The sequence below is a fragment of the Ictalurus furcatus genome, chromosome 1 (genome assembly GCF_023375685.1).
Source record: "Ictalurus furcatus strain D&B chromosome 1, Billie_1.0, whole genome shotgun sequence".
Classification (NCBI taxonomy): Eukaryota; Metazoa; Chordata; class Actinopteri; order Siluriformes; family Ictaluridae; genus Ictalurus; species Ictalurus furcatus.
In genome coordinates, this window is record NC_071255.1 from 17,379,642 (window position 1) to 17,406,559 (window position 26,918).

The 26,918-nt window shown below is 38.6% G+C and overlaps 1 protein-coding gene across 2 annotated transcripts in view; it reads right to left on the bottom strand.

Annotated features, from left to right (window-relative positions):
• Positions 1 to 2,422: 2,422 nt before the first annotated feature.
• clcn1b (chloride channel, voltage-sensitive 1b) overlaps positions 2,423 to 26,918 on the bottom strand; it is a 30,557-nt gene continuing 6,061 nt past the window's right edge. The window contains exons 1-23 of one of the 2 annotated variants that reach the window (XM_053630171.1): positions 24,794 to 24,912; positions 19,559 to 19,778; positions 19,263 to 19,394; positions 19,037 to 19,165; positions 18,575 to 18,708; positions 17,062 to 17,139; positions 13,661 to 13,739; positions 13,107 to 13,232; positions 12,902 to 12,986; positions 12,589 to 12,690; positions 10,539 to 10,623; positions 10,227 to 10,382; positions 9,971 to 10,040; positions 9,737 to 9,847; positions 9,436 to 9,649; positions 9,177 to 9,310; positions 8,647 to 8,828; positions 7,916 to 7,988; positions 7,189 to 7,271; positions 6,613 to 6,657; positions 6,406 to 6,510; positions 6,057 to 6,143; positions 2,423 to 3,891 (exon numbers count right to left, since the gene is read on the bottom strand). In XM_053630171.1, the coding sequence (XP_053486146.1) occupies positions 3,508 to 3,891; positions 6,057 to 6,143; positions 6,406 to 6,510; positions 6,613 to 6,657; positions 7,189 to 7,271; positions 7,916 to 7,988; positions 8,647 to 8,828; positions 9,177 to 9,310; positions 9,436 to 9,649; positions 9,737 to 9,847; positions 9,971 to 10,040; positions 10,227 to 10,382; positions 10,539 to 10,623; positions 12,589 to 12,690; positions 12,902 to 12,986; positions 13,107 to 13,232; positions 13,661 to 13,739; positions 17,062 to 17,139; positions 18,575 to 18,708; positions 19,037 to 19,165; positions 19,263 to 19,394; positions 19,559 to 19,778; positions 24,794 to 24,820 (2,841 nt within the window). In that variant the 5' untranslated portion in view covers positions 24,821 to 24,912 and the 3' untranslated portion in view covers positions 2,423 to 3,507. Of the gene's footprint in view, positions 3,892 to 6,056; positions 6,144 to 6,405; positions 6,511 to 6,612; positions 6,658 to 7,188; positions 7,272 to 7,915; positions 7,989 to 8,646; positions 8,829 to 9,176; positions 9,311 to 9,435; positions 9,650 to 9,736; positions 9,848 to 9,970; positions 10,041 to 10,226; positions 10,383 to 10,538; positions 10,624 to 12,588; positions 12,691 to 12,901; positions 12,987 to 13,106; positions 13,233 to 13,660; positions 13,740 to 17,061; positions 17,140 to 18,574; positions 18,709 to 19,036; positions 19,166 to 19,262; positions 19,395 to 19,558; positions 19,779 to 24,793; positions 24,913 to 26,918 lie in introns of those variants that run through there. The other variant, XM_053630164.1, reaches the window with a different exon arrangement.

The following is a 26,918-nucleotide window of genomic DNA, read 5'->3' on the forward strand; positions in this document are numbered from 1 at the left end:
CTTCTTAACAACATGTCCACGTGAACCAAATTCAATAATCACAGAATAATCATCACTTCTGTTAATACTCTAAAGGTTGTGAAGGTTGTAAAATGCACTCATTTCCCATCCTGGGGTATGTGGGGAAGACTATTCACTTAAAGTGAGCTAGTGAATTTTTATGTGAAAGCCCATCTGTTTAGGACACATCAGCAGTTCTAAGCTTATTAATGAACACACAAACAGAACAGCATATAATACACACACTGTGCTGCAGAAGATTGTATCACAGTGGGCGTCCTTCTCTGTGTCACCTTTGGCATGCATGCTATATGTCAGTGTAATATGATATCCCATACAGCGGAGTGATTAAGGCACAGAGTTGCACAGCCTTTCTGGATTTCGGTACCACCCTGAGAGGAAAAAGAAGCTTCACAGGATTGACCTTCACAATACAACTGACAGAATGTCAGAAGATGGACTGGAATTGAATGGCTGTGGTTCATTTGCACTTTTGTTTAGTGACTATCTATGTTCATGAAATGTGTTTGGAATTGAACCAAATCGAACAACATAAAAGGTCTGAATGGACTACAATATATTAAGACAAGCGAGTGTATGAGTGAGTTGGATGAAAAATGCTGCATTACTGGCAAAAAAAGAAAAACAACAATAACAACAACAACAAAATCCAATACACATGTTCATTTAAGATGTTTTCAATTACATTTATGTAAATACCGCTAACTCTTTTCAGTTATTTCTTTATTTTTATACGACATGTCTTGATTTCTGTTTGTAACTTAACACAACTTGATTTACTGCTGGACATTTAAAGCCTGTATTGTACACAATAGACATTTGTCCTTGAGATCAACATATGTAAATAAATCAGCCGAAATATGGGACATATTATCTGGAAACACGTTCTAACAGACTCTGGCGAAGAACTCAGGCCAATAAGAATGGACTAGGCGTCTTCCTGTTCGTCATGGTTACTGGACACTACAGTGGCTATGGCTGGACACACTGTGTGATCTGTTATGTGTGCGTCTGAGCTGAGTAAAGTAAATGAAGACACAGTGGTTATCTCCTTAACTCGTTCTTGCTATGTGTGATCTATCAAGGAGAACAAAATGACAACATCCAGGACTGTGCATATCCTGGTCAATTTCCTTTCAATTTATTTATTTATTTATTCATTTTTCGGGGGAGAACACTTCAGTTGAATTCTGAAGCTTAACGTGGAAGCCAAATACAATAATATAATGTCGTTTATTCACTTGAAAGAATTTATTGACTGATTATTTATGCAATGTTGGGACAATGTTTATTTTTGTACAGAATTATGAGCCCTCCCTCCAGTATATGATAGAGCACGTCATTCTGCTGAGCTCCTGAGACAGGCATGGAGACTGGAACTGTTGGGAAGTTTTTTTTGTGTGCGTACGTGTCTGTACATCTTTGTGGAATTTTACTCAATCTTCTGCTAGCTAAGGCTCCACATATAACCATTCTCATTATATGCAGGTAATACAAACATTAAACACTCCTGACAATAGTGACGTAAGAGCCAATGTTTATAAGGCTTTCATTTTTGTCAGTGCTTGTTATAGAGTTCTTATGAAGTTCAGCTTATGAGTTTCCATTGTTGTCCAGTCTTAGTGCCTGGCAGAAGGGAGCACTAAGTTAATGATATGTGCTCATTTATTTATTTAAGAGTTCTTTTGGGAGAGGACTTCTTTATCATTTAGCGGTGTAGACCTATTTGGTGGAAATGACATCACTCTTCAGTAAGTCATTGGTTGATTTCCTCTTAATTCGCTGCAACGTCATCTTTTACCTACTGAACAGATATCTGTGAAGGAAATCTTCGAACCGTTGGGATGGGAATTTATTTTTAAATTCACAGATCAATATGAGAAATGTGTCAATGTGTCTAAAAGTCAAAGTGGAATGTAGAGCAAAATGAACGTAGAGCAATTTGGTGCAATGCTCAGCATTTTCTTGTCTGGTCTGCTGGATCGATTAAAATAGAACATGGGCCATATATTATTTGGCTACATCTTGTACTGTAGAAACAAGGCTGATTTAATACGTTTCATTTGAATTCATTCAGTTCAGTTTCAGTTCAGCCAAATCAACATGCACGCTAATTGTATGTTGGCTTGCATAGCTGGGCTTGACTTATGAGAAGATCAGGACACCTCCTCATAACCTGAAGAGTAATGTCATGTCCTGCTAGGTATTTTATTGCTTTATATGTAAGATAAGAAATATGGATGAATATAGTAATAATCACAAACCAAATGTATTTCTTTGGTTATTACTGTTCGTGACAACAGATTGTTTGTGATTTTAAAACATTTTTGTATGACTCTACTGCCATCTTTCAATATAATGCAACATAATGGGCATGACTCTATAAACTGTTCTGTTGTTGTTGTTTTTTTTTTTTAGTCTCGATCTGTTTTTCTGTTTCTTTCTCAGCTTCTGTCTCTCCAACCCTGGTTTTCCTTTTAATGGAGTAATCACAATACAAAGTGATCATCATCCACAGGTTTTGTTTAACAAACTATGTAAAGGTTCAACTGTTTGTTAGAAATGTGATCCAAATATGTTCTAAACAGACAGATATGAATTCTTTTGGATTGTATTTGGATATGGACTTATTTGAATAAGTGTAAGTGGGAATTTGATCTGTGATGCCTATATCTATGCATGCTTGTCTGAAGGGTCTAATGACATGGTTCTTCCAGTGTGCTTTCACTTTCTCTCTCCCTGTCTCTGTCTCGCGCTCTCTCTTCCCTTTTCCTGCACGAGATTTTAAAAAAAAAGAAAACCCCCCCCCAAACGTAGACAAATACTCATTCCTATTCAACACCCCTCCCCAAATGACAATAATGAAAAACGAACAAATAAACAAAGAAAAAGTATTTCTGTCATAGTGTATTGTATTTTTTTCTGAAACAATGAAGTGTTTTCTTTAAGATCAAAATGAAGCAAGGTCATTAACAAAATAAAAAAGAAGTAAAATAATAATAATTTTAAAAAATCAACAGAAAACATATGATTCACATTTTGAGGACAGTGGTAATAATTCCATTATAATCATTTAATAATAATCTGAATCATAATCAAGCAGTGTAATAAGAGGAACAATATTCTATAGCTTAAATTATTTGGAAGTCAATTTAATGGATCATCTAGCTAATGGAAGTTTTAAACATGCTGATTAGAGCTGATGTTCAAGCACCTGCTTTTCAATGTCAGACAAAAGGACACTCGGACAGCGAGACAGACTAAGGGAGGGCTGATACATTTGAGACACACATGATGTCCTGAGACAGGTGGGGAGAGACTTAGCCTTGAGAACAAGGGATCTGTGTCAGATGTAGAAAAATGTAGAAAAACTTCACATCACATATTATATCTTTCTAACCCATCTGCAGCCAAAACTCACCAGTGTCTCAATGGAGACCCTCTACAGAGGGTTAAGTTTGTGTAAGAAAAAAATCCTGAAAGTCCTTAAACCAGTTCATCATCACTCTCTCTCTCTGCATTTGTCTCCTGTTCAGGCAGAGGATGGAGGGATGTGAGAAGGATGGAAGGAGAAGAGGGAGAGGAAGCGGAGGGCGGCTGCTCCTGAGCTGAATTATCTGGACTTCTGCTGCTGTTGTCTACACTGACCTTGCACTCTGTTTCTTTGGACTCATCCAATTTGGGCTCTGCTTCATCTGTCATTTCTTTCTTTTCTCCCTCGCTCCACAGCTCTCTGTCTCGAGTGGGAGAAGAGGGGGCAGAGGTCGGGTGGGGGTGCTCCTTGGTTTTACGGCTGGCGTCTCTGAAACTGGCCAGAGGGGGGCGCAGGCGCACGCCACTGCGGGTTGAACCTTCTATGGCCTTCTGAAGCTGTGGCAGAAACTGATTGTTCACATTTGTACATTAAACATATGGCATACATTTCAATACAGTGTTGTGATTTCTTCTGTTTTTGTGTATATCTCATACTAAATAGTTTAAGATCTTGAGATGAGCAGCAATAACTGCAACCAAACGCTTCTGATAACTGGAGATCAGACTTTGGTGGAATTTTGGCCCACTCTTCTTCGCAGAACTGCTTTAGTTCATACACATTGGCAGGTTTTCGAGCATGAACTGGCCATTTAAGGTCCTGCAACAGCATCTCAATCGGGCTCAAGGCAGGAAATTGACTAGGCCACTCCAAAACTTTAATTTAGCTTTTTTTTGAGATATTCAGAGATGGACTTACTCCTATGCTTTGGATCATTATCTTGTTGCATAATTCAGTTGCGCTTGAATTTCAACTTACAGACTGAAGACCAGACATCCTCCTTTAGGAATTTCTGGTAGACAGCAAAATTCATTTTTCCCTCAATTATTGCAAGTTGCCCAGGCCCTGAAGCAACAAAGCATCCCCACACCATCACACTTCCACCACCATGCTTAGCCATAGGTATGATGTTCTTTTTGTGGAATTCTGTGTTTGGTTTATACCAGATGTAACGGGACCCCTGTCTTCCAATCAGTTCGACTGTCAACTCATCAGTCCACAGAACATTCTCCAAAAAAGTCTGAGGATCATCAAGGTGTGTTTCTGCAAATTTCAGACAAGCCTTAATGTTCTTCTGGGTTAACAGTGGTTTATCCCTCACCACATTTTTCCGCAGTGTCTTTCTGATAGTGGAGTCATGATCAGTGACCTTTATTGATGCAAGAGAGGTCTGCAGTTCATTTGATGTTGTCTTTGGCTCTTTTGTGACTTTCTGGATGAGTCATTTCTGTGCTCTTGGAGGAATTTTGGAAGGTTGGTCACTTCTGGGAAGGTTCACTACTGTGCTGAGTTTTTCCATTTGGAGATAATGGCTCTCACTGTGGTTCTTTGGAGTCCCAGAGCCTTAGAAATAGCTTTGTCGCCCTTCCCAGACTGATTTTTTTTTCAATCACCTTCTTCCTCATCATTTCTGGAATTTCTTTCAACTTTGGCATAATGTATTACTGGGTAAGATCCTTTAACCAACTTCATGCTGTTGAAAAAGTTCTATATAAGTGTAGATTTGATTGAACAGGGTTTGCAGTAATCAGGCCTGGCTGTGTCTAGTCCAGCTGAACCCCATTATGAACACAGTTTCATAGGTTTGGGGAATTAGTAACTACTGGGGCAAATACATTTTCACACAGGCCCAGTTGTTATTGGATAAACATTTTGCTTTAATAAATAACATTATCATTTAAAAACTGTACTTTGTGTCTACTAGGATTTTCTTTGTGTTATCAAAGACAAAAGCAGAAGAAATCAAATACTTTTTCACACATATCAGATCATTACAATGACATTTCATTTATTTGTTCATCATAATTCTATTCATCCATCTATATTCTGGTAAATGGTCTGCAATTATATAGTGCTTTTTTAATCTTAGCGTTTCCAAAGCGCTTTACACTGTGTCTCATTCACCCATTCACACACACTCACACACACACACACACACACACACACACACACACACACACACTAATGGTAGCAGAGCTGCCATGCAAGGCGCTAGATTGCCATCGGGAGCAACTTGGGGTTCAGTGTCTTGCCCAAGGACACTTCAGTATGTGGAGTCATGTACAGCCAGGAATCGAACCGCCAACCCTACGATTAGTGGACAACCCACTCTACCACCTGAGACACAGCCGCCCAATATTCTGTACCACTTATCCTACACAGGGTTTTGGGGAGCCTGGAGCCTATCCCAGGGAACTCAGGGCACCAGACAGGGGACACCCTGCATCGGGTGCCAACCCATCACAGGTCACAATCGCACACACATTATAGAAATGCCTACAACACATGTCTTTGGACTTGGGAAGGAACCTGGAGTAACCGGCGGAAACCCCCAAAGCATGGGGAGAACACCCAAACAGGATGGAGGTGGAAATCAAACCCACAACGGTGCGAGGCAAATGTGCTAACCACTAAGCCACCATGCCCCCCACATCATAATTCTGATAAAAAAAAAAAACAAGGGGAAAAGAGAGAAAAGATGAAGGACATGAGTGTGACTCACCTCTTTGAGTGCAACGACCCCCACGAGTTTACCTATGCTGGTGACATAGGCATGACTGAGACCCAACAGAGAAAAGAGTGTGTGTGTCTGAAAGAGAGAAACCGAGAAATATATGTATATATTAAAATCTGCAGCATGTACTATATATATAATGACAGATACTAATGCTTGTTGTCATCTGAGAACAAATTGCCTCTTTTTCTGCAGAGGTCTGGAAAACGTGTTATCAACCAGTGTCTTGATGTTAAAGCAAGTCCAACACAAATATATTATTAGTGTAGCTTTAATTCACTGGTTGGCACGAAAGTTCTGTATCAGTGTTCCAGCCTGCACATTTACATGAAGCTACCTTATGCAGCGATGTTCTTTCCACCAATTGAAATGGGGAGGGATCGATGCGAATCTGATCAATATCGATTGGCTTATCCAGCTCAGCATCTTCCCAAGCTTTGATCTGTATAGGCCAATCAGAAGCTGCATCAGTGATGATGATATAATGACTGATTGGGTTAGGCAGAAAAGAGAGGAAGAAATAAAAGAAAATCGTTCTGTTCACCTCCTCTGGAGTCATGCTGTCTATTACCGGTGCGGGCAATGCATCCTGGAAAAAAGACATAAAAAGTGTTTTGTTTTTTCACTTTTATGAAAATATGTGAAAAAGCTCAAGTGAGAAAAAGACAGTAAGAATAAAAGATGAAAACAAACAAACACAAAAAGATGGCTTTATAATTCATATTAAAAATAAGAGCATCATTGTTTTTCATTCTACTTCACAGCTATAAATACTGTACTGCATAACTGATGACAAACATGACAAATGAATTGCTTAGTCAGAGAAACAGTGGTTCAGTGGCCTAGAAAGCTGCAAATGCCTAAATATGGCAGAAGTGCTGCTGAAGATGCAACATAAGAAAATGGAAGAATTTGTCTCCACCTAGTGTTACAGTGATACAGTGAAGACCTTTGCTTAACAAGCAAAGTTTAGTTCAAATCTAATTAACAAAGGGAAAAAAAAAGTCATCAAATTGCTCGACCATTTCAGAGCAAATGATCAACTAGACCAGTGAAGTTATTTTTATGACACAGACTATCTTCCTTAATTGCTGTTTATGCATGTATGTGTGAGATGCACCTGTGGCTCAGCCTGCTGCGACGAGGATGAGTTTGAGTTTGAGAAGAGGCGATGGAGTGTGCTCCTCAGGAACCCAAGTACACCTGCGATTAATCATAAGATCAGTCCAGACATGAACCGTTCTACCGAGGCTCTAAAGCAAATCCATATATCCTGTCTGTTTCATACTGTACACACTTAAAACCGGCCAGATAGTAAGGAACAGAGTATGCAGTGATGATTAATCAGTCCAGTCAGATTGGGAAGAGTAACTAGGAAATGACAGAAAAGGGCCTGTAATGCATTGGGAAGGGACACTAGAGGAAAGGGACTGCAGTGTATTCAGAAGAGGGACAAGGGGACTAAAAGAAAAAGCCTGCAGCACGTTTGAGAATGGGATTAGATTACTAGAGAAAAGGGCCTGCGGTGCATTTGGAAAAGGTAATAGGGGGCTAGAGGATAGAGCCTGCCATGCACTGGGAAGGCAGACTAGGGGATTAGAGGTAAGAGCCTGTGTTGTATTTGCAAAAGGAACAATGGTACTAGAAAAAAGAGCCTGCAGCTTATTGGGAAGTGGATCTAGGACACTTGAGGAAAGAGCATGAAGTGCATTTGGTTTGAATATTTCAGGAAATCTCTGATGAATGGCTAACTCTCAGTTTTTTACAACTGGTTTCTGACAATTTTATTCATAATTATTGTAAGTAAAAGAGTAGAGATACAAATCCAACACCTGAGCCAGACTCACCAGGTGCTGTGTGATTGGTGGGATCCCCCACTGTGTCCACTGGGCCGTTCTGCTCCTCAGTGAATGTGTTTTCCTGCAAATTAGTTTAAAGAGCACCAAAACAGAGATCCAAGTTCAAGTAAACTGTAAACACATCTCACCTTGATTTTTAAATGTAACAGAAGCCTGATTATTTTCACTGGGTGACATTTGTAATAACATTTTTATTTCTCCTTGAAAAATCCATTTTCTTTACTGCCTTCACAGGGCACTCAGAGTACAAGGTGGGGGACACCCTGGGCTAGGTGACAAACAACTGCAGGGCACAATCACATAATACCAACCGGAGTGCCCAGAGGAAACCCCCACAGCACAGGGAGAACAAGCAAGGTACACACACACAAGGCGGAGGCAAGAATCGAACCCTCAACCCTGGAGGTGAGAAGCAAACGTGCTGCCACTGTGCCCCTATTTACTTCATATTTATAAATATAATATGGCTTTATACCTTTAGTTATCATTAAAATACCCCCTTTAATTTCCTGATTCACAAAGTGTTTAATATTGATATGCGGTGGTGAAGTGGATGCAGCCATGAAAACTTATTAATACTGTTGATGTGGTCAAAAACAGTAGGTAATTTAGTAGCACCTGGAAATAGTTGGATTAACCCAGGTCCTCATTTAAATGTAATTACATTGACGTTGCGCTATATACTGCATTGTTTGAATCCATCATAACCCCAGTCTCACCTTTTCCTTGCTCTCCTCTCCTTCTTCTTCATCTACCAAATTGAAGGACTCCCAGCTGACCACGGACCCTGGACTGCGCATTCCCTGACCTTGGTTAGTAATCCGTCTCTCTACTGACAGCCACCAGTCACATGCTGCTTGAAGCTCACACCTCTCAATAGAGCCCAACAAAATCATTGAATCTAAGGACAGAAATATGATGTTATGTTTATCTTGCAAGTTAGGTTCACTTAAATGCCTTTATTAATATGCACAAATAATTTCTACATACACAGAATTCTCTTTACTCTGTATCTGGTGAGGTTATATAAAGGTCTTTGATTCCCATTGTATATTCTGAACTTTTCAGAACTACACTGTTCTTCAAGATTGGGCATACAAGTTACTAGAACATGTATATCAACACACTAACACACTAAATGTCTTGTTTTTATACAAAATATTTCTTTGCCGTCTTTATCTTGTCCTAAGGGTATACAAACTTTTGCACTCAACTGTACTTTTGCACACATGCACGTGCGCCTGCATACCTTTAGAATCAACCACAGGGATGGTTTTGAGGGTAGTGGTCTCCAGAAGGTGAAGAAGCTCACGGTAGGTGGTCTGAGGAGACAAAAACTTCACCTTCTTCACCATGATGTCCTCCACACAGATATTATACTTACTGAGAGAAGAGCAGAGTTCAGAAATATCACGTTAAAGGAAGTTCACTGAAAACTACTCATTGAAATGAATGAAATAATGGTGAGAAGAGATCAGTGAGATGTTTTTCAGTGTGGGTGTGAATACCTGATGTGTCCAAAACCAAGCTCTGGGAGATAGGGGAGCTTTTTGACCTGGATTATGGAATCATAGAGGGATGGCTGCAGGCCCTGTGCCACCATGTTAGCCAAGATCACTGCAACCATCATGGGTAGAATGTGAGAGATCTGCCCAGTCAGCTCAAAGCAGATCACTGCTGTCGAAACTGTGTGTGTGACAGCACCAGTCATCGCTGCGGCACCTAGACATCCAGACATTCACACAAATATGACCAAAATTTTGTGGGACATAAGATAAACCTAGCAGGTGATGTTGAACATTTACTGACCGATCACAGCATAGCCTCCAGGTAGGATTCGGTAAACAATACCATCAAAGAGAATACCATTCGGAAAAAGTGTGGCCATGATCTCTCCCACCAACCGGCCAAATGCAGCTCCTAAACATTTAACATTTGAGCACAGTACAGGATTCACTTGGGTCTTACGACCATCAAATACATCATTATTGTGCAAAAAATTTGGAACTAATCTCAAACCTAATCTCATTGAGACTTACGGACCAAGTATAAAGACTGGCATGAAGGCACCAGAGGGAATAGGCATCGTTGTTGATACTGCAGACATCCAAAACTGAGCCACAGAGGAATATAAAGACAGCCGGAAGGAAAAAGAACAAGGCATATGTATGCAAGTATAAGAGAATAAGAGAAGATCCTGTCCTAAATTTCGCTGAGGCTACCTTAAGAAATATTGCAGGACCACATGTATCATATGTTTCATTATTTGTAAGCACATAACATGCATGTAATCATCTACCTTCATGATGAAAAAGAGGATTAGGATGATGAAGACGCTGACTTCTGAATGGAACCAGGCAGTGGAGCGGCCCAGGCCAGGTTCCATTGTGGGGTCCCAGACTTTTGTCCATGTGAAGTTATCAAACAGAGAGTTGATACACTCTCTCGGCATCAGCTACACAGGGAACAGGGAAGATAAAGTGCAGGTTTTCAAATTTGGAGAAAAAAAGCAAGGCCAACACACAACCCACACAAGTGTCTCTCATCAAATAGACCTCTGAGCCCTAAACCCACTAAATCTGTTGAGTGAATCACAGACAGAGCAACATACCTCACCAGCCATAAACTGGCCAAAGCCTGGCGGAAATGTGAAGGTGGCAATAATGAGAGTCACCACACCAGGGTAAATCAACCGGCTAAAACAAACACACAACAATACAGCTATAAAAATGCAGCAAGTAAGTCATATAGTGATGCATGTCACAAGTAAACAATAATAACAATCAAACATATAACTGATGGATAGGAATACATATTTCATATATATATATATATATATATATATATATATATATATATATATAAAGTAGAAAAGTAGTGCTATAAGATTACATTTATTTGTCTGAATTATAGTAAATTGTTATTAGAGAGAGAGAGAAAGAGCGAGAGAGACTGTGCGTGTGTGAATTATGGTGTCTGTCTACTAATATAACGTCTGTCTATGAAGCTGTGAGTTTAACTGTATGTTACAATGCTTACAGTTGTTTACAGGCAGCGCATTCATTTAGACCGGTGATTATACTGACCGGAACTACCTGTGGTGTACACGGTTTCAACGCACAGCTTCCAGCCAATCGGAATCGAGTATTCCGACAGCCCATGGTGTATATACAATGTCCTCCACTAATATTGGCACCCTTGGTAAATATGAGCAAAGAAGGCTGTGAAAAATTGTCTTCAGTGTTTAACCTTTTGAACTTTTGTTTAAAAAAAATATCACAAAAACATTCTGCTCTCATGGATATCAAACAATTGCAAACAAAACACAGGTTTATCAAAAAAGAAATATCTTTGTTAAATATAGGTGTGCAACAACTATGGCACCCTTTTAGTCAATACTTTGTGCTACCTCCTTTTGCCAAGATAACAGCTCTGAGTCTTCTCCTATAATGCCTGATAAGGTTGGACAATACATGGCAAGAGATCTGAGACCGTTCCTTCATACAGAATCTCGCTGGTGGACTTTCTATGGGTTTTCTATGGGTTTTAAGTCAGGGGCCTGGGATGGACATGGCAGGACCTTGATTTTGTGGTCAGTAAAACATTTTTTTAAATGTATGTTTTGGATCATTGTCCTGCTGGAAGATAAAACCACGGCCCATTTTAATCTTTCTGGCAGAGGCAGTCAGGTTCTCATTTAATATCTGTTGATATTTGATAGAGTCCATGATGCCATGTATCCTAACAAAATGTCCAGGTCCTCTGGCAGAAAAACAGCCCCAAAACATTAAAGAGCCACCACCATATTTAACCGTGGGCATGAGGTACTTTTCCATATGGCTACCTCTCTGTGTGCGTCATAACCACCTCTGGTGTTTATTGCCAAAATGTTCTATTTTGGTTTCATCTGACCATAGAACCCGATCCCATTTGAAGTTCCAGTAGTGTCTGGCAAACTGAAGACGCTTGAGTTTGTTTTTGGATGAGAGTAGAGGAGTTTTCTTGAAACTCTTCAAACAACTAGTGGTGATGTAGGTGACTTCGGATTGTAGTTTTGGAGACTTTCTGATCCCAAGACACAACAAACTTCTGCAATTCTCCAGCTGTGATCCTTGGAGATTTTTTGGCCACTCGAACCATCCTCTTCACAGTGCATTGAGAAAATATAGACACACGTCCAATTCCATGTTGATTCATAACATTTCCAGTTGACTGGAACTTCTTAATGGTGGAAATGGGCATTTTCAATGCTTGTGCTATTTTCTTATAGCCACTTCCCATTTTGTGAAGCTCATCACAGCTACATTCCTTGGGCTTACCCATTGTTTTGAATAACTAAGGGAATTTGGCCTATGTGTTACCTCATATTTATACCCCTGTATCCATGAGAGCAGAGTATTTTTGTGAATTTTTTTAACAAAAGATAAAAAGACAATTTTTCACAGACTTCTCTGCTCATATTTACCAAGGGTGCCAATATTAGAGTTACAATATTAGGAGTATTAGTGGGACTGTGTGTGTGTGTGTGTGTGTGTGTGTGTGTGTATGTGTATATATATATATATATATAGAGAGAGAGAGAGAGAGAGAGAGAGAGAGAGAGAGAGAGAGAGACTATATCATAATTTGTAGGAATGCATGCATATATGGGATGGTCTCACTATTTTGTGAGGAACTGAGTGAGAGCTGTTGGTCTTCTCATGAACAAAACAACCTGTCTGTTCAGATAAACAAAGAATGCTCCCAGAAATCCACATGAGATCCTATAAGAAATAGAAGATCATTCAGAGAGTTTTTAAATTCACACACACACACGCACGCACACACACACACACACACACACACACACAATCTCTTTTTCTCACACACCAAAAAACCCTGCAGCAGAATGAACTCTGATTCATAAAATACGGAAATAGAGCTACATATTCTCTGTTAAATTGAATAGTTCTATGTGTAATATGCTAAACACACCCAATGACAGCGAATGCTGGCAGCTCCTGCAGGTCAAACGGAAAGTCCATCCGGAATTTTGTGCGGAACAGAGCTGTAATTGTGACTATGGGAAAAGAGCAAACAGTGAATCTCACCATCAATAAAAATCATTCATCAGCTCAGTGAACTGTGAATTATGCATTTATATTGCCCCATTAAAAAGGTTTTTGTGTGCATGCCCGACCAGAGTCTTTGTTCCATACAGACAGCACTCTGAATATAAATGCACTGAACGTAGCAGCGAAGTATCCTCTCCAATAATTCCTCACAGCAAAATAAGTGGATGTGACCTCAATACTGAACAATACACCTGCAAGGGAGAGAGAGAGAGAGAGAGAGAGAGAGAGAGAATGAGAGAGAGAGAAATAAAGAAAGAGAAAGGTGAAAAAGTTGCATGAGAAATATACACAGATAAGAATACAGAAAGAAAAACTAAGATGAATGAGAGACATGTAAGAGGGAGAAAATGGAAAGATGGGAAGATGATTAAGCAGAAAGAGAAAACAGGTCAGAAAAGAGAAGCGTGAGAAGATATCCTGCTGAAGGAGACATGAATAAGAACTGTGGTACAAATGTCAATGACTCATACAGTATATTACATAGCATTGATGTTATACAGTAGCACCTACTGTGTTATTGATTATGTAAGTAATATGATTACAGGAAAATGATTTGCACATTGATGAAAAGAAACTGTGAAAAGAGAAACAGCAAGTGGGAGCAAAAGTGTGTTTTTACCTCCGAGAGGAGTGCCGAAACAGCAGCCGACCCCCACAGCACACCCCACTGTCAGAATATCAGTGTAACCATAGGGGTTCTACTGAGAGAGAGACAGGTAGAAGAAGGATTGTTATAGAGGACTGAGGGGAGAGAAGATAAGAGTGGGAAAGTAAAGGAACAGCTGAGAGAGGCCAGCGTGTGGGTGAGAGGAAAGTAAGATGGGAAATTTAAATGGAATGAAAAAAGGAAAGAGAGTTGCGATGAGAGAATAACGTGAGTAAGAGAACAGGGGAACAGTGGGAAAAATAATTTATAAAGTAATTAAATCATCCCAGAGACTCCAGTGAGAAATTTCAACCAGTCTGAGATGAAACTCTCTACAGCACTACACACACTCTCAAAACAAGCACCAACTTTACGTTAGCTGCCCTTAATAACTGTGTCTCTAGTGTAGATAGATAAACAGACAGACAGACAGATAGGTAGACAGAGACACAATTAGATAGATAGATAGATAGATAGATAGATAGATACAGTGCTGTGAAAAAGTATTTGCTGATTTCTTCTGTTTTTGTGTGTACCTCATACTAAATTGTTTCAGAAATTCAAACAAAATCAAACAAAAAGATCAAACAAAGGTAACCCGAGTAAACACAAAATACAGTTTTTAATTTACTGAAGCAAAAAAGTTATCCAATACCAACTGGGCCTGTGTGAAAATGTATTTATCCCCATAGTTACGCTATGAAACTGTTTTCATAATGGGGTTCAGCTGGACTAGATGCAACCAGGCCTGATTACTGCAAGCCCTGTTCAATCAAATCGACTTTGATAAGAACTTAAATAGAACTTTTTCACCAACATGAAGTTGGTTAAAAGATCTTTCCCAGTAACACACTATGCCAAAATTAAAAGAAATTCCAGAAACGATAAGGAAGAAGGTGATTGAAATACATCAGTCTGGGAAGGGTTACAAAGCTAGTTCAAAGGCTCTGGGACTACAAAGGACCACAGTGAGAGCCATTATCTCCAAATGGAAAGTGGACGACCTTCCAAAATTCGTCCAGGGAGTCACAAAGAGCCAATGACAACATCAAAGGACCTAAAGACCTCTCTTGCATCAATAAAGGTCACTGTTCATGACTCCACTATCAGAAAAGCACTGGGCAAAAATGGCATCCATGGAAGAGTGGTGAGGGATAAACCACTGTTAACCCAGAAGAACATTAAGGCTCATCTGAAATTTGCAGAAATACACCTTGATGATCCTCAGACTTTTGGGGAGAATGTTCTGTGGACTGATGAGTCGAAAGTGGAACTGCTTGGAAGACAGGGATCCCATTACATCTGGCGTAAACCAAACACAGAATTCATACTTACATGGTTTCATACCTACATACCTACAGAATTCATACCTACATGTACATGGTGAAGTCAAGCATGGTGGTGGAAGAGTGATGGTGTGGGGATGCTTTGCTGCTTCAGGGCCTGGGCAACTTGCAATAACTGAGGGAAACATGAATTCTGCTCTCTACCATAAAATCCTAAAGGAGAATATCCAGTCTTCAGACCATAAGTTGAAACTCAAGCACAACTGGATTTTAATGATCCAAAGCATAGGAGTAAGTTCATCTCTGAATGACTCAAAAAAAGCTAAATTAAATTTTGGAGTGGCCTAGTCAATGTCCTGACTGTGGATGAAATAAAGCAGTTCTGCAAAGAAGAGTGGGCCAAATTCCCCACAGTGTTGTGAAAGACTGATCTCCAGTAATTGGGAACATTTGGTTGCAATTATTGCTGCTAAAGGTGGCACAACCAGATTTTAAGTTTAAGCAGTTAATTTAAGCAATTAGTTTTTCACATGGGTGATAGGTGCTGGATAACATTTTTTGCTTCACTAAAATGTTTTTTAAAAAATTTAAAACTGTATTGTGTGTTTATTCAAGTTGCCTTTGTTTTCTGTTGTATTTCGTTGAAAAACTACTAAATATACACAAAAACAGAAGGAATCAGGATAGAGCAAATACTTTTTCACAGCACTGTAGATGAGAGAAATTGCTGGTGTTGTGCAAAGCTGCAGTTTTATCAGGTATATTATGTCCCGATGTAATTATAATCGTTATTATGGACAGCTAACCTCAAGTTGGAAGATCCTGTGCCCAGAGCAGAGCAGAGTGAGAGGAAAACATTGGGGAATCACATTCCTCTCAACTCTTATCCCTCAGAAGACAGTGTGTATATGCTGCACATATATAATGCACTATACATGAAAGCAGGAGCTACTTGCCTCCCAGGGGAGCACCGAAACAGGTGCCTACTCCTACTGCACACGCACACACCAACAGGTCCTGAACATGGGCACTATTCTGGGCGGGGTTAAGAAAACAATGCAAAGGCAAACACGCACACACACACACACACACACACACACACGCACACACACACACATAAACACACAGGGCAGTAAAGACAGTTAATACTCACATTATTAATACAAAGACCAGTAGGGAGAGACAAAAAAGTGAAGCAGAGTAAAATAAGAGACGTGGAGAGAGAGAAACAGAGGGAAAGCAAGGGAGAACCCGAATTTAAAAAAAAAAATACATGACAGAGGCAAGCATACAATGCAGACTGTCAAAAATGTTACGTCACAACATGTAGAGTATACATGTGATAGTATTATTGCTCTTAATCACTGCTTTGATGTCAGAGTTGCAGTCTGAGCCGAGTCCAGTAGTATTAGCTACTGTATTAGTAGCTAACTAACATGCTCACATCACAGACTCATGTCTTATGGTGAGTAATTTATGTCTTTATTCCCATTCTTATAAGCAATGAATTAAAGTATGCTTGTGTTACATGTACATATGGTATGCACGTTTGGAATGAAGATCTACTGATGCAGTATGATAGCCTTCCCACCACTACTTCCTTCTTTACCACTGCTGTTTTGGAACCAAACGTAATCATATATTTATATTTATGTATTTTATTTTAACTGCATTAATTAATTCATTCATTTGTTAATCACCACATGGAAGCAAATTTGTGATAAAATTATTTATATTTTTAAGACTCCTAACTGGGAGATTTGAAGAAATTTGAAATGTAATTTATCAAACATTTTAGTACTATAAGAAGCTCATAGTCCTAGCCAGTTTAGCGATTGTCCAGTGGACTTATTATTCACTAAGAGCAAATCATGAACATATTCTAACATGGGTAAGTCCAGCTGTGAATGGCATAATCTTAGTGTGTTTGAAATATTTAATCAGAACAAGCTTTTAAAAGGGTATTTCCCCCATAATTTTATTCCATATCATTCCATAAGAATGATAATAAACGCATGAATAACCCACCATACATGCTGGTGCAGCTCAGCTCTCAGATACAAACACACAGCAGCCCAGAGGCTTTACCTCATACACTCCTGTGAAGATGGACATGACTCTACTCAGCACAGCAGCACATATACTTGCAATGTGGACAAAAGGGCCCTGGGGGAAAAGACACATACAGACATGTAAAATTATTATTCACTATTTTGTCCTGTGAAAATTTGTGAAAAAGATTTTTAATGTAATGTTTGCTTACAATAATGGCATTTTCAATAATATTTTGAAATAGTTTGCAAAACTGTGTTGTTGCTGTTTTTTTTGGGTTTTTTTTACAAGACTACATGCTTGTAACAGTGTATTACTATAAAAACATAGCTTTAATATTACAGTTTACAGTCTTGTTTGAACCTTTTTTTATTGACAAATATAAAACTTTCAATAAATTTGAATCAATATGAATCAAAATTGAATCAATAGTAAAAGAATCAGATAAAATTATTTCAATTCATATACAGTGGATATAAAAAGTCTACACACCTCTGTTTAAATGGCAGGTTTTTATGGTGTAGAAAATGAAACAAAGATAAATCACATCAGATCATTTTCCACCTTTAATGTGATATAGCAACCAACAAAATCCGAGTGAGAAAACAAATAGAAACGGAGTGCACACACCCCTTAACTAAGGGTAAGAGTTTACCAACTTAGAAAATCCTGAGTTGGCAATTTTATTCTACACTTCGTTGCAAAAAATAGTCTAGATCTATCAAATATCTATCTTGACTAGAGCCCCAGTCCCAGTTAAAGAAAAGCAGCCCCATAGCATAATGCTGCCATCACCACACTTCACCATGGCTATGGTGATCTTTGGGTGGTAAGCTATATTGCTTTTGTGCCAAATATAATAAAGTTCTACCTTGGTCTCACCAGACCATAACACATTTTGGCACATGATTTGGGGTGATTTAGGTGAGCTTGGGTGTTTATTTTTTTGTTTTTGTTTTTTGTGAGAAAGTGATTCTGTTTAGCCACCTCACCCCATAGCCCAGACATGATTCTTGATTTGATTTTTATGTCACAAAAACCTGCGATTTTAACAGGATTGTGTAGAGATTTTATATCCTACAGATTTCATTACAGTTCAGGTCACAGAAATACAAATATTACAAACAAGTTACACAATATGAAATGGTTAAAAATGGACAAGGAGAACAACAGTGACAGAATTCAGTACCATAGAAACAAAAAACAAAAATCAAGTTTCATTGGTTATATTTTTAAAATATCATGTGAGCTATCATATTTTACTATCCAGCTAGGCTAATATTAACTAATGTTGCTTAGCTATATCTCCAGTTTACACTTATTGCACTAACTGTAAACTTACCCTGACTATAAAAATTTAAGCTATCAAAATACAGGATGACCAAAAATACTCCCGCCACCCCCCCCCCCCAGGATGTTCAATCTGATAATGAACATTTTTCCCAGAATACTAGGTGCCCTACAGTATTGAAGTTTAGAACACATTTACAGTATCATACAAGTTTGAACAGAGTATTTTTTATGAGATATAACAGAAATTCAAAAAAACCTCTTTCCCCAAAGGCATGCCACTGCCCAAGCTAGCAGTCAGGCTGATGACTTTAGCCACAAAGGCTTTCAAAGTTAAATACTCCTTCAGCACCACCCCACGTAGAATGGTCTTCATCTCGGGTATACCGGAGCCTACATGAGGGAAGGCAAAAACGCAGATGTAAAATGGTGACAAAAATCATACAAATTGTGACCTTGGTGTTATAAGGTTATATAGTATAAAAGTAGTATTATAAACTATCTTGACTTAAGAACAAATGGGAGATTTGAAACTTTTATTACTAATGTCAGGAAACGAACATTGCATAAATTCTAAACACATACACAAATTTAAAGAAGAGAGAATAAAATAAGAAGAAAAATGCAGACAAATGGGGAATATTAGGGAATGTTGAATAAATGCATGCTTGCTTTTGTAACCGAGAAAGAGAAATGGATAAGGAGAGCAAGCAGTACACACCTATAGCTTGTGGGCAGACCAGGTGGCAGAAGAGAGAGGAGAACACAATGAGAATGATGGGATATGTGATCCAGGCCAGATACTGAAGTGGCACGTTCCCTTTCAGCTCTCCATACATCCATTTGTAAGCTTTGGAAAAGAGGAAAAAAGGTTTTATTTGAGAAAAGTCATCAAAACTCTTATTTTATAGGAGATTTATTGTAGATCTAATAGTTTATTAGATTACCTTGAAGGCTCTTCGCACTGGCGTAGTCCATACTCCAGCTGACTAGAGCCATGGTGAGACCCAGCAGCACCAGGAAGATCCAGTCCTCCCCAAGCTTTGTTATCATATACCTCTGGATCCGCCTCAGGCAGTCTGCAGAACAACATCCCCCCCAGACCAAAAATCATTAAACACTAAGGATAACCAAGATAACATTCTAGTCTAGTCTGATCTGCTCAGGCTGCAAAATCTAGGCTTGTGCTCTATTTATCTTGAGACTTGGATATATGACAGATATGACATCAGGGACTCCTCACCTTGGCATTTTGAATAAGGTTGGGGTTTCTTTATCGAGGAGGAGTGGTTAAATCCTGGGGTCATGGGCCCTGTTTCCAAGGAGATATGATGCGTTCGGCCGTAGCCTCTCCTGATTGCCCGAGCATTGCCAGCATGTTTATTTGACTGGTTCTCCGTTAACAGACGTGTGGCCTCCCTCCGGGCAAAATTACCCACCTGCTCCCTGTACTCTCCACACAGCTGAGAAAAAGAGAGGGAGATGACAAAGGGTTGTGAGTGTGCGTGAAGAGAAATGAGTGAGGTTTTGCTGAAATGACTGTTCTGTAAACTTAAACATGGACACATAGGTTAGCTATAATAAATTAAAAATATCACAATATCTATAATTATACGTGTGCAATGTTCCTTCCTCACAAACAAGTCACTAAGAAGGTCAGATTAGAAATCATATTTACAGCTCTGTGTGTGTGCGTGTGTGTGTGTGTGCGTGTGTGTAAGTAAGACACTCTTTAGTGTCACACTAAAATAAGCTCAGGCTAGAGAGATCCTCAGATCAACTTCAACCCATGCTTCAGCACAACACACACATACACACACGCACACACGCACTCTCACACACAGACACAAACACACACACACACAGACACACACACACACAAGTATGTGCATGATCACACCTTCATTGTATGCCGACACATTGTTCTCGACCCATGACAAATTCACAAATGAAAGAAAATGGCCATGGCTATAAAGACTAAAATTATTTATCATAAAGGACATTTTTCACGTTTTTGCCACTGCACCCAATTTCTCAGTGTTTCACTCACACACCTATTAAAGGGGTCATATCATGGTTTTTAAATGTTCATTATTTTGTTTATTGGGTGTAATAGAATAGGTTAACATGCTTTAACGTTAAAAAAACGCATTATTTGTCACATACTCTACATTATTGCAGTACCTCTATTTCCAGGTTGCCTGAAACACTCCGATTTCTCCAAAGCCCCTCCTTCCGAAAAGCCCAGAGTGCTCTGATTAGCCAGCTGACCGGTTGCGTTGTGATTGGCCAGAAACCTCAAGCATGTGTCAGAAATGTAATGCCCCTTGGCTTTGTTTCAGCCTACAAAGCTTCTAAAGCAATGCTAAGCTCCTAAGCAACATGTCGTCGGGTTTATCGTATCAGTGTGAGTCAGAACCAAAAAATACAGATGATCAAGCGGAACCAATTTTGCAAAGACGACTTGAGTAGAACGTTTCACAGTGGTAAGTTATTATTTTTTTAACTCTCTTACCTTCCAGATACAACGTAAATTCTGTCGCTTTGTTAAGTGCAAAACTATGCTTTGTGCACAGCTTCTGCGTGTACATACGTACTCATGTGATATAACTTTGGAAAGCTAAGATTCTAGCGATTCGATTGATATAAACCATTTCAAGATACAATCACAACAGCAGCCACAATCAACATCTCTGTCAGACCACCAACATACAAACAAACACTTGAGGCAACTTAGAAAACTTTAGCTAGCAAGTTAGCAGAAGTCTACATTTGAGCCCTGGGCCACAACACAGAACTCCGCATTTGAACAGTCAACAGCAGATCCTTTATAAAATAATCAAACACACTTACAGGTTCTGATTCAGAAGCGCAAGATCGTCTGAGCAAAGTGGGAATTGCCCTACTTTTCAGGAGTAGCCTTTGTGTATAGCCTGCATTGTACTCGCCCAGGTTCAGGAAGCTGTCCTCTGTAAAAAATGCGCTGTGCACAACCAAACGTTTTGGTTGAATTGCTCAGGAACAGCATTCTAAATAAACAGTAACCACCGATTCCTAATTTCGTCTGTTTTCAGAAGGCTAAACAAAGGGGTTTTGCTTTCGCAACGGAACACACAGCGTCTCCATGACATAGCGCCTGAATTCACTGAAGAATCGCCTTCTTTCTTCACGCATGCCTTTGGGCGGGATTATGCTACTAGTGCACGCTGTGACGTGGATGTGTTACGGAAGTAATATCTGGACTGCAGATGACACCTTTTGGGCAGGTCTGGAGCAGTGTTCTCTGTTAGATCAAATAAATCCTTTTGGGGAGACTATGAGCTCTGTGACTTTTCAGATCTTATACATGCACAAACAGATACATTACACATCCAAACAAAAGGAAAACATTAAAAATCAATTATATGACTCCTTTAACACACCTACTGAAGATAACAAGATGACAAACACCTTGTGATTGATGACTTCCTTACACCTCCACATGAAAAGCAAAGTCAGTGGAAAAACTAGCACAATGAAAAAATTCCTTACTACCCATTCAATTTCTAATCTAAAATGTAGATATTCCACCATTATTTTGTCATTACAACAGCATCAAAAATAACTAGAAGTATCAGTTTCTTTCTATTTTTCAAGAGATAGATTCTATATACTAATGAACTTTATTTGTGAAGATAACTAATTGAAACAACTGTTTTTGTTTTTATTTTATAAATCTTTATAGAAGTCATGTTTCTTTTCAACCTTTACTTCATACTTGAAACATGTCAGCATGCATTTAAATACAATTTAAAATCAAATACAATGGAAATGGTAATTGAACCACTGTAAATTATATACTTACAGTGCCCTCCACTAATATTGGCACCCTTGGTAAATATGAGCAAAGAAGGCTGTGAAAAATTGTCTATATTGTTTAAACTTTTTATCTTTTATTTAAATATATATATATTTTTAAATGCTCTGCTCTCATGCATATCAAACAACTGCATTCATTGCATACAATTGAATTCATATGAGAAAAATATATTTGAAGTATATACCTATTGATATTTACATTTTTTTAGTACATCTGGTGACTAGGAACAGGACATGTTTAACCATGACTTCTTGTTTCACAGGGGTATAAATACGAGGTAACACATGGGCCAAATTCCTTTAGTCATTCATAACAATGGGCAAGACCAAGGAATGTAGCTGTGATGAGCTTCATAAAATGGGAAGTGGCTATAAGAAAATAGCACAAGCATTGAAAATGCCCATTTCCACCATCAGGGCAATAATGAAGTACCATCCATCCATCTTCTATACCGCTTATCCTTTTCAGGGTCACGGGGAACCTGGAGCCTATCCCAGGGAGCATCAGTCACAAGGCAGGGTATACCCTGGACAAGGTGCCAATCCACCGCAGGGCACACAATCAATCACACACACACTCACACACCCATTCATACTCTACGGACACTTTAGACATGCCAATCAACCTACCATGCATATCTTTGGACTGGGGGAGGAAACCGGAGGAAACCCCCGCAGCACAGGGAGAACATGCAAACTCCGCACACACAGAGCCACAGGAATCGAACCCCCGGCCCTGGCGGTGTGAGGAGAACGTGCTAACCACTAAGCCACTGTGCGCTGAAGAAGTTCCAGTCAACTGGAAATGTTATGAATCAACCTGGAGTTGGATGTGTGTCTATATTTTCTTAACGCACTGTGAAGAGGATGGTTCGAGTGGCCAAAAAATCTCCAAGGATCACATCTGGAGGATTGCAGAAGTTAGTTGCGTCTCGGAGTCAGAAAATCTCCAAAACTACAATCCGAAGTCACCTACATCACCACAGGTTGTTTGAAGGGTTTCAAGAAAAAAGCCTCTACTCTCATCCAAAAAACAAACTCAAGCATCTTCAGTTTGCCAGACACTACTGGAACTTCAAATGGGATCGGGTTCTATGGTCAGATGAAACCAAAATAGAGCTTTTTGGCAATAAATTTCAGAGGTGGTTTTGCACACACAGAGAGGTAGCCATATGGAAAAGTACCTCATGCCCACGGTTAAATATGGTGGTGGCTCTTTAATGTTTTGGGGCTGTTTTTCTGCCAGAGGACCTGGACATTTTGTTAGGATACATGGCATCATGGACTCTATCAAATATCAACAGATATTCAATGAGAACCTGACTGCCTCTGCCAGAAAGATTAAAATGGGTCGTGGTTGGATCTTCCAGCAGGACAATGATCCAAAACATACATTTAAAAAAATGTTTTACTGACCACAAAATCAAGGTCCTGCCATGGCCATCCCAGTCCCCTGACTTGAAACTGAAGAGGAGAATACACAAGCATGGACCTCAAAATTTGAACGAAATTAGAGAGATTCTGTATGGAGGAATGGTCTCAGATCTCTTGCCATGTATTCTCCAACCTCATCAGGCATTATAGGAGAAGACTCAGAGCTGTTATCTTGGCAAAGGCAAGTAGCACAAAGTATTGACTAAAAGAGTGCCAGTAATTATTGCACACCTATATTTAACAAAGATTTTATTTTTGGATAAACCTGTGTTTTGTTTGCAATTGTTTGATATCCATGACAGCAGAGTATTTTTGTGAATTTTTTTAACAAAATATCAAAAGTTTAAACAATAAAAACAAATTTTCACAGCCTTCTTTGCTCATATTTACCAAGGATGCCAATATTAGTGGAGGGTTTCTGTATATGTATGATTGAAATAAATAATACAGTCAGTTTCAGAATTATTGGCATGCTTTCGTAAAGATGAGTAAAAGAAAGGTATAAAAAAATTATGTCATTAATTAGCTTAATCTCACATTGCAAACATTTAAAAAATCAAATCTTTAATTGAAGCCATTTATTTCATATTTATATATGTTGCGGACCAACCGAGAAGTGGACGTCTACGAATATCCACTTATGAATGCACAAAAGACGTGTTGTTGACAAACATCATCCCCTATATACTATATGGAGAATTTTGGGACCCCATGTACATACATACATACATACATATACATACATACATATATATATATATATATATATATATATATATATATATATATATATATATATATATATATATATATACAGATACACACACACACACACACACACACACACACACACATATATATATATATATTTTTCCCCAAGTGCAACTAAATTACGTAATGTTTTTGACCGCATCAACAGAATTTTGCAGGCGGATTCTGCCTCTTTATATATACACTAATAAATCACTTTAATTTATACTAATATATAATAAAAATAATTATAAATAGCAATAAACACTAATAAACTGAACCCAATTAAAGTTTTGTATAACCACCCTTTAAATGTAGGTTAATTTAGTTTAACTTAGCAATAAGTTTTCTTAAATGTTCTGTTGTGTACGTTAATAAGGAAACTGGCTGGTAAAAGAAAAATAGCTACAAAATTCTTCTGAATATTTGAACCTACCTCCTTTGAAGTGGTTCTCTTTGGCATTCTGTATTTAGACTGTACTTATGCACAAAGTGGCTCCGAAACTGAGACCCTTAGAAACTGTCTTTCTGTCTTTCTCTCTCTCTCTCCCTCCCTTTTCTCTCTCAGACACACAAAGAAAGAACAGAACTTCTGTGTAAACACACATGTAAATAATAAGGGGAATAAATAGATAAAAACAAATAGTAATAGTAAAACATTATATAAAAATACATTAATTCTTCCATTGAAATACAATAATGAATAAATTTGACATCCAATAACGAATAAGTTTGAATGAATGCACTGAAAGAGAGAACATTGTGTAAAAGTGTGTGTGCAGTGTGTGACCTAGGGTCAGCCTTGATCCCACACTGCACACACACTTTTACACAGTGTTCATTATTCTCTCTTTCATCTTGTCTGTTGACTTGTTTGTATGGTTGGAGGACAGAAAGGTAATTCATAGACCTTTAGACAGCGTGAGAGAAACTATGTCTGAGAACAAAATGACTTGGACAAACAAAATGTTCTGGACTTCCTGTGCAGTCATAGTGGTTCTACAATACCCAATACCCTTTCCACAATACCTGATTCAACTGATTAGATAATGACCTATCAGGTGTATTAAAGCAGAGATAACAGTTTTGTTATATTTTATAATACAGGTTTCGTCTGAAAAACAAAAGAAAGTAGTAGTTTGTTAAGCGTTCTGATTGGATGACAGGAAATAGTAATCCACGTTTAAATCTTAAATGCTACAACTAAATTCACTAATACAGAGCCTGTTTGGAGAGCACAATATAAAATTGGCATTGTTATTTAGTTGTTTTGTATTATGGTAGCTAGAATTTACTGTAGCTATTTGTTGTGCAAATTTTGAGAACATCTTTATTTAATTGCATTCCTTGTTTTCAGCTTGCTTATTTCCTGTCACTGTTGCACACTTGAACAAGGCCCTTAACCCTCAACTGCTCAGGATAAATGAGACAAAATATAAGTCGCTCTGGATAAGGCTGTCTGCCAAAATGCCATAAATGTAAAATGTAAAAATTTCCAGAGCTTCATGTGAGTCCGTGCATGATGTGCGTCTTGACAGTTCACCTCATTTAAGGACTTAAAGAAACATCAGATTAATAAACCAGGAATTGTTCAGAGATTTACAAAGTCATTCATGATTTTAAACTGCACTGATTCTTGTATTCAGTTTAAGCTTAAAGGGAGTGAACTCTAAATGTTTTCATTCACAGACATCACAGAAGGACTTTCTCGTCATTGTTCTCAAATCTCTGACTGTGATTTTAAGAACTTTACCCTTTTGTTGTATTCTGGGCAAATTTGGGGCAACTTTCTTTTTCTTTTTGCTGACTGGCATAAAGTACAATAACTTTGTCCAGAATATGTGTCTGAACACATAAAATGAATGATAACTAGTTTTGTTGACTTTTTCAGCTGGGTGCTGGGTCACACTGGTCTGCAGGCAATGAGAGAGCAGACATAGCCGCTAAGGAGGCCTTTAACCTGGAAATCTCTGACTGTCAATTACCACCTTCTGACCTCAGACCATTATTAAGTTAATAAATATCTAACAAATGGCAGATGGAATTGGATGAATGCAACAATAATAAATTGTATGAAATAAACCCCAGTATAAAAAGAAGATCCTCTCCTAACTTTAAGTCTAGGCATAACCAATTTGTGTTCACTAGGTGCCGGCTGGGTCAATCGAGACTCACACACGGGTTTCTAATGACAGATGAAGTCCCCCATTATGTCCTCCCTGTCAAATGCGTTTGACTATCAAACATATCCTACTGAAATGCAAAGCCTTTGATGCCATCAAACGATGGTTTTATTTAGAGAAATGTTTAATGGAAATATTTAGGAAAGTACCAGATGAACACATTTTAGAATTTTTGTTTTGTACTAACTTTAAATGTCTTATACAGTTTTGCAAATTGTATGTGTGGTATTGTTTACCCTGTACTCACCATGAAATAGGCTTGTTGAGGACTTGGCGTTAATAACGTAATAATTAAACAAACAAAAACTTTTCGGTAGTTTGTTTACATATTCTACAACCACTTTCTTAAATCTGATCAGCCATATCAAATAAATGGGC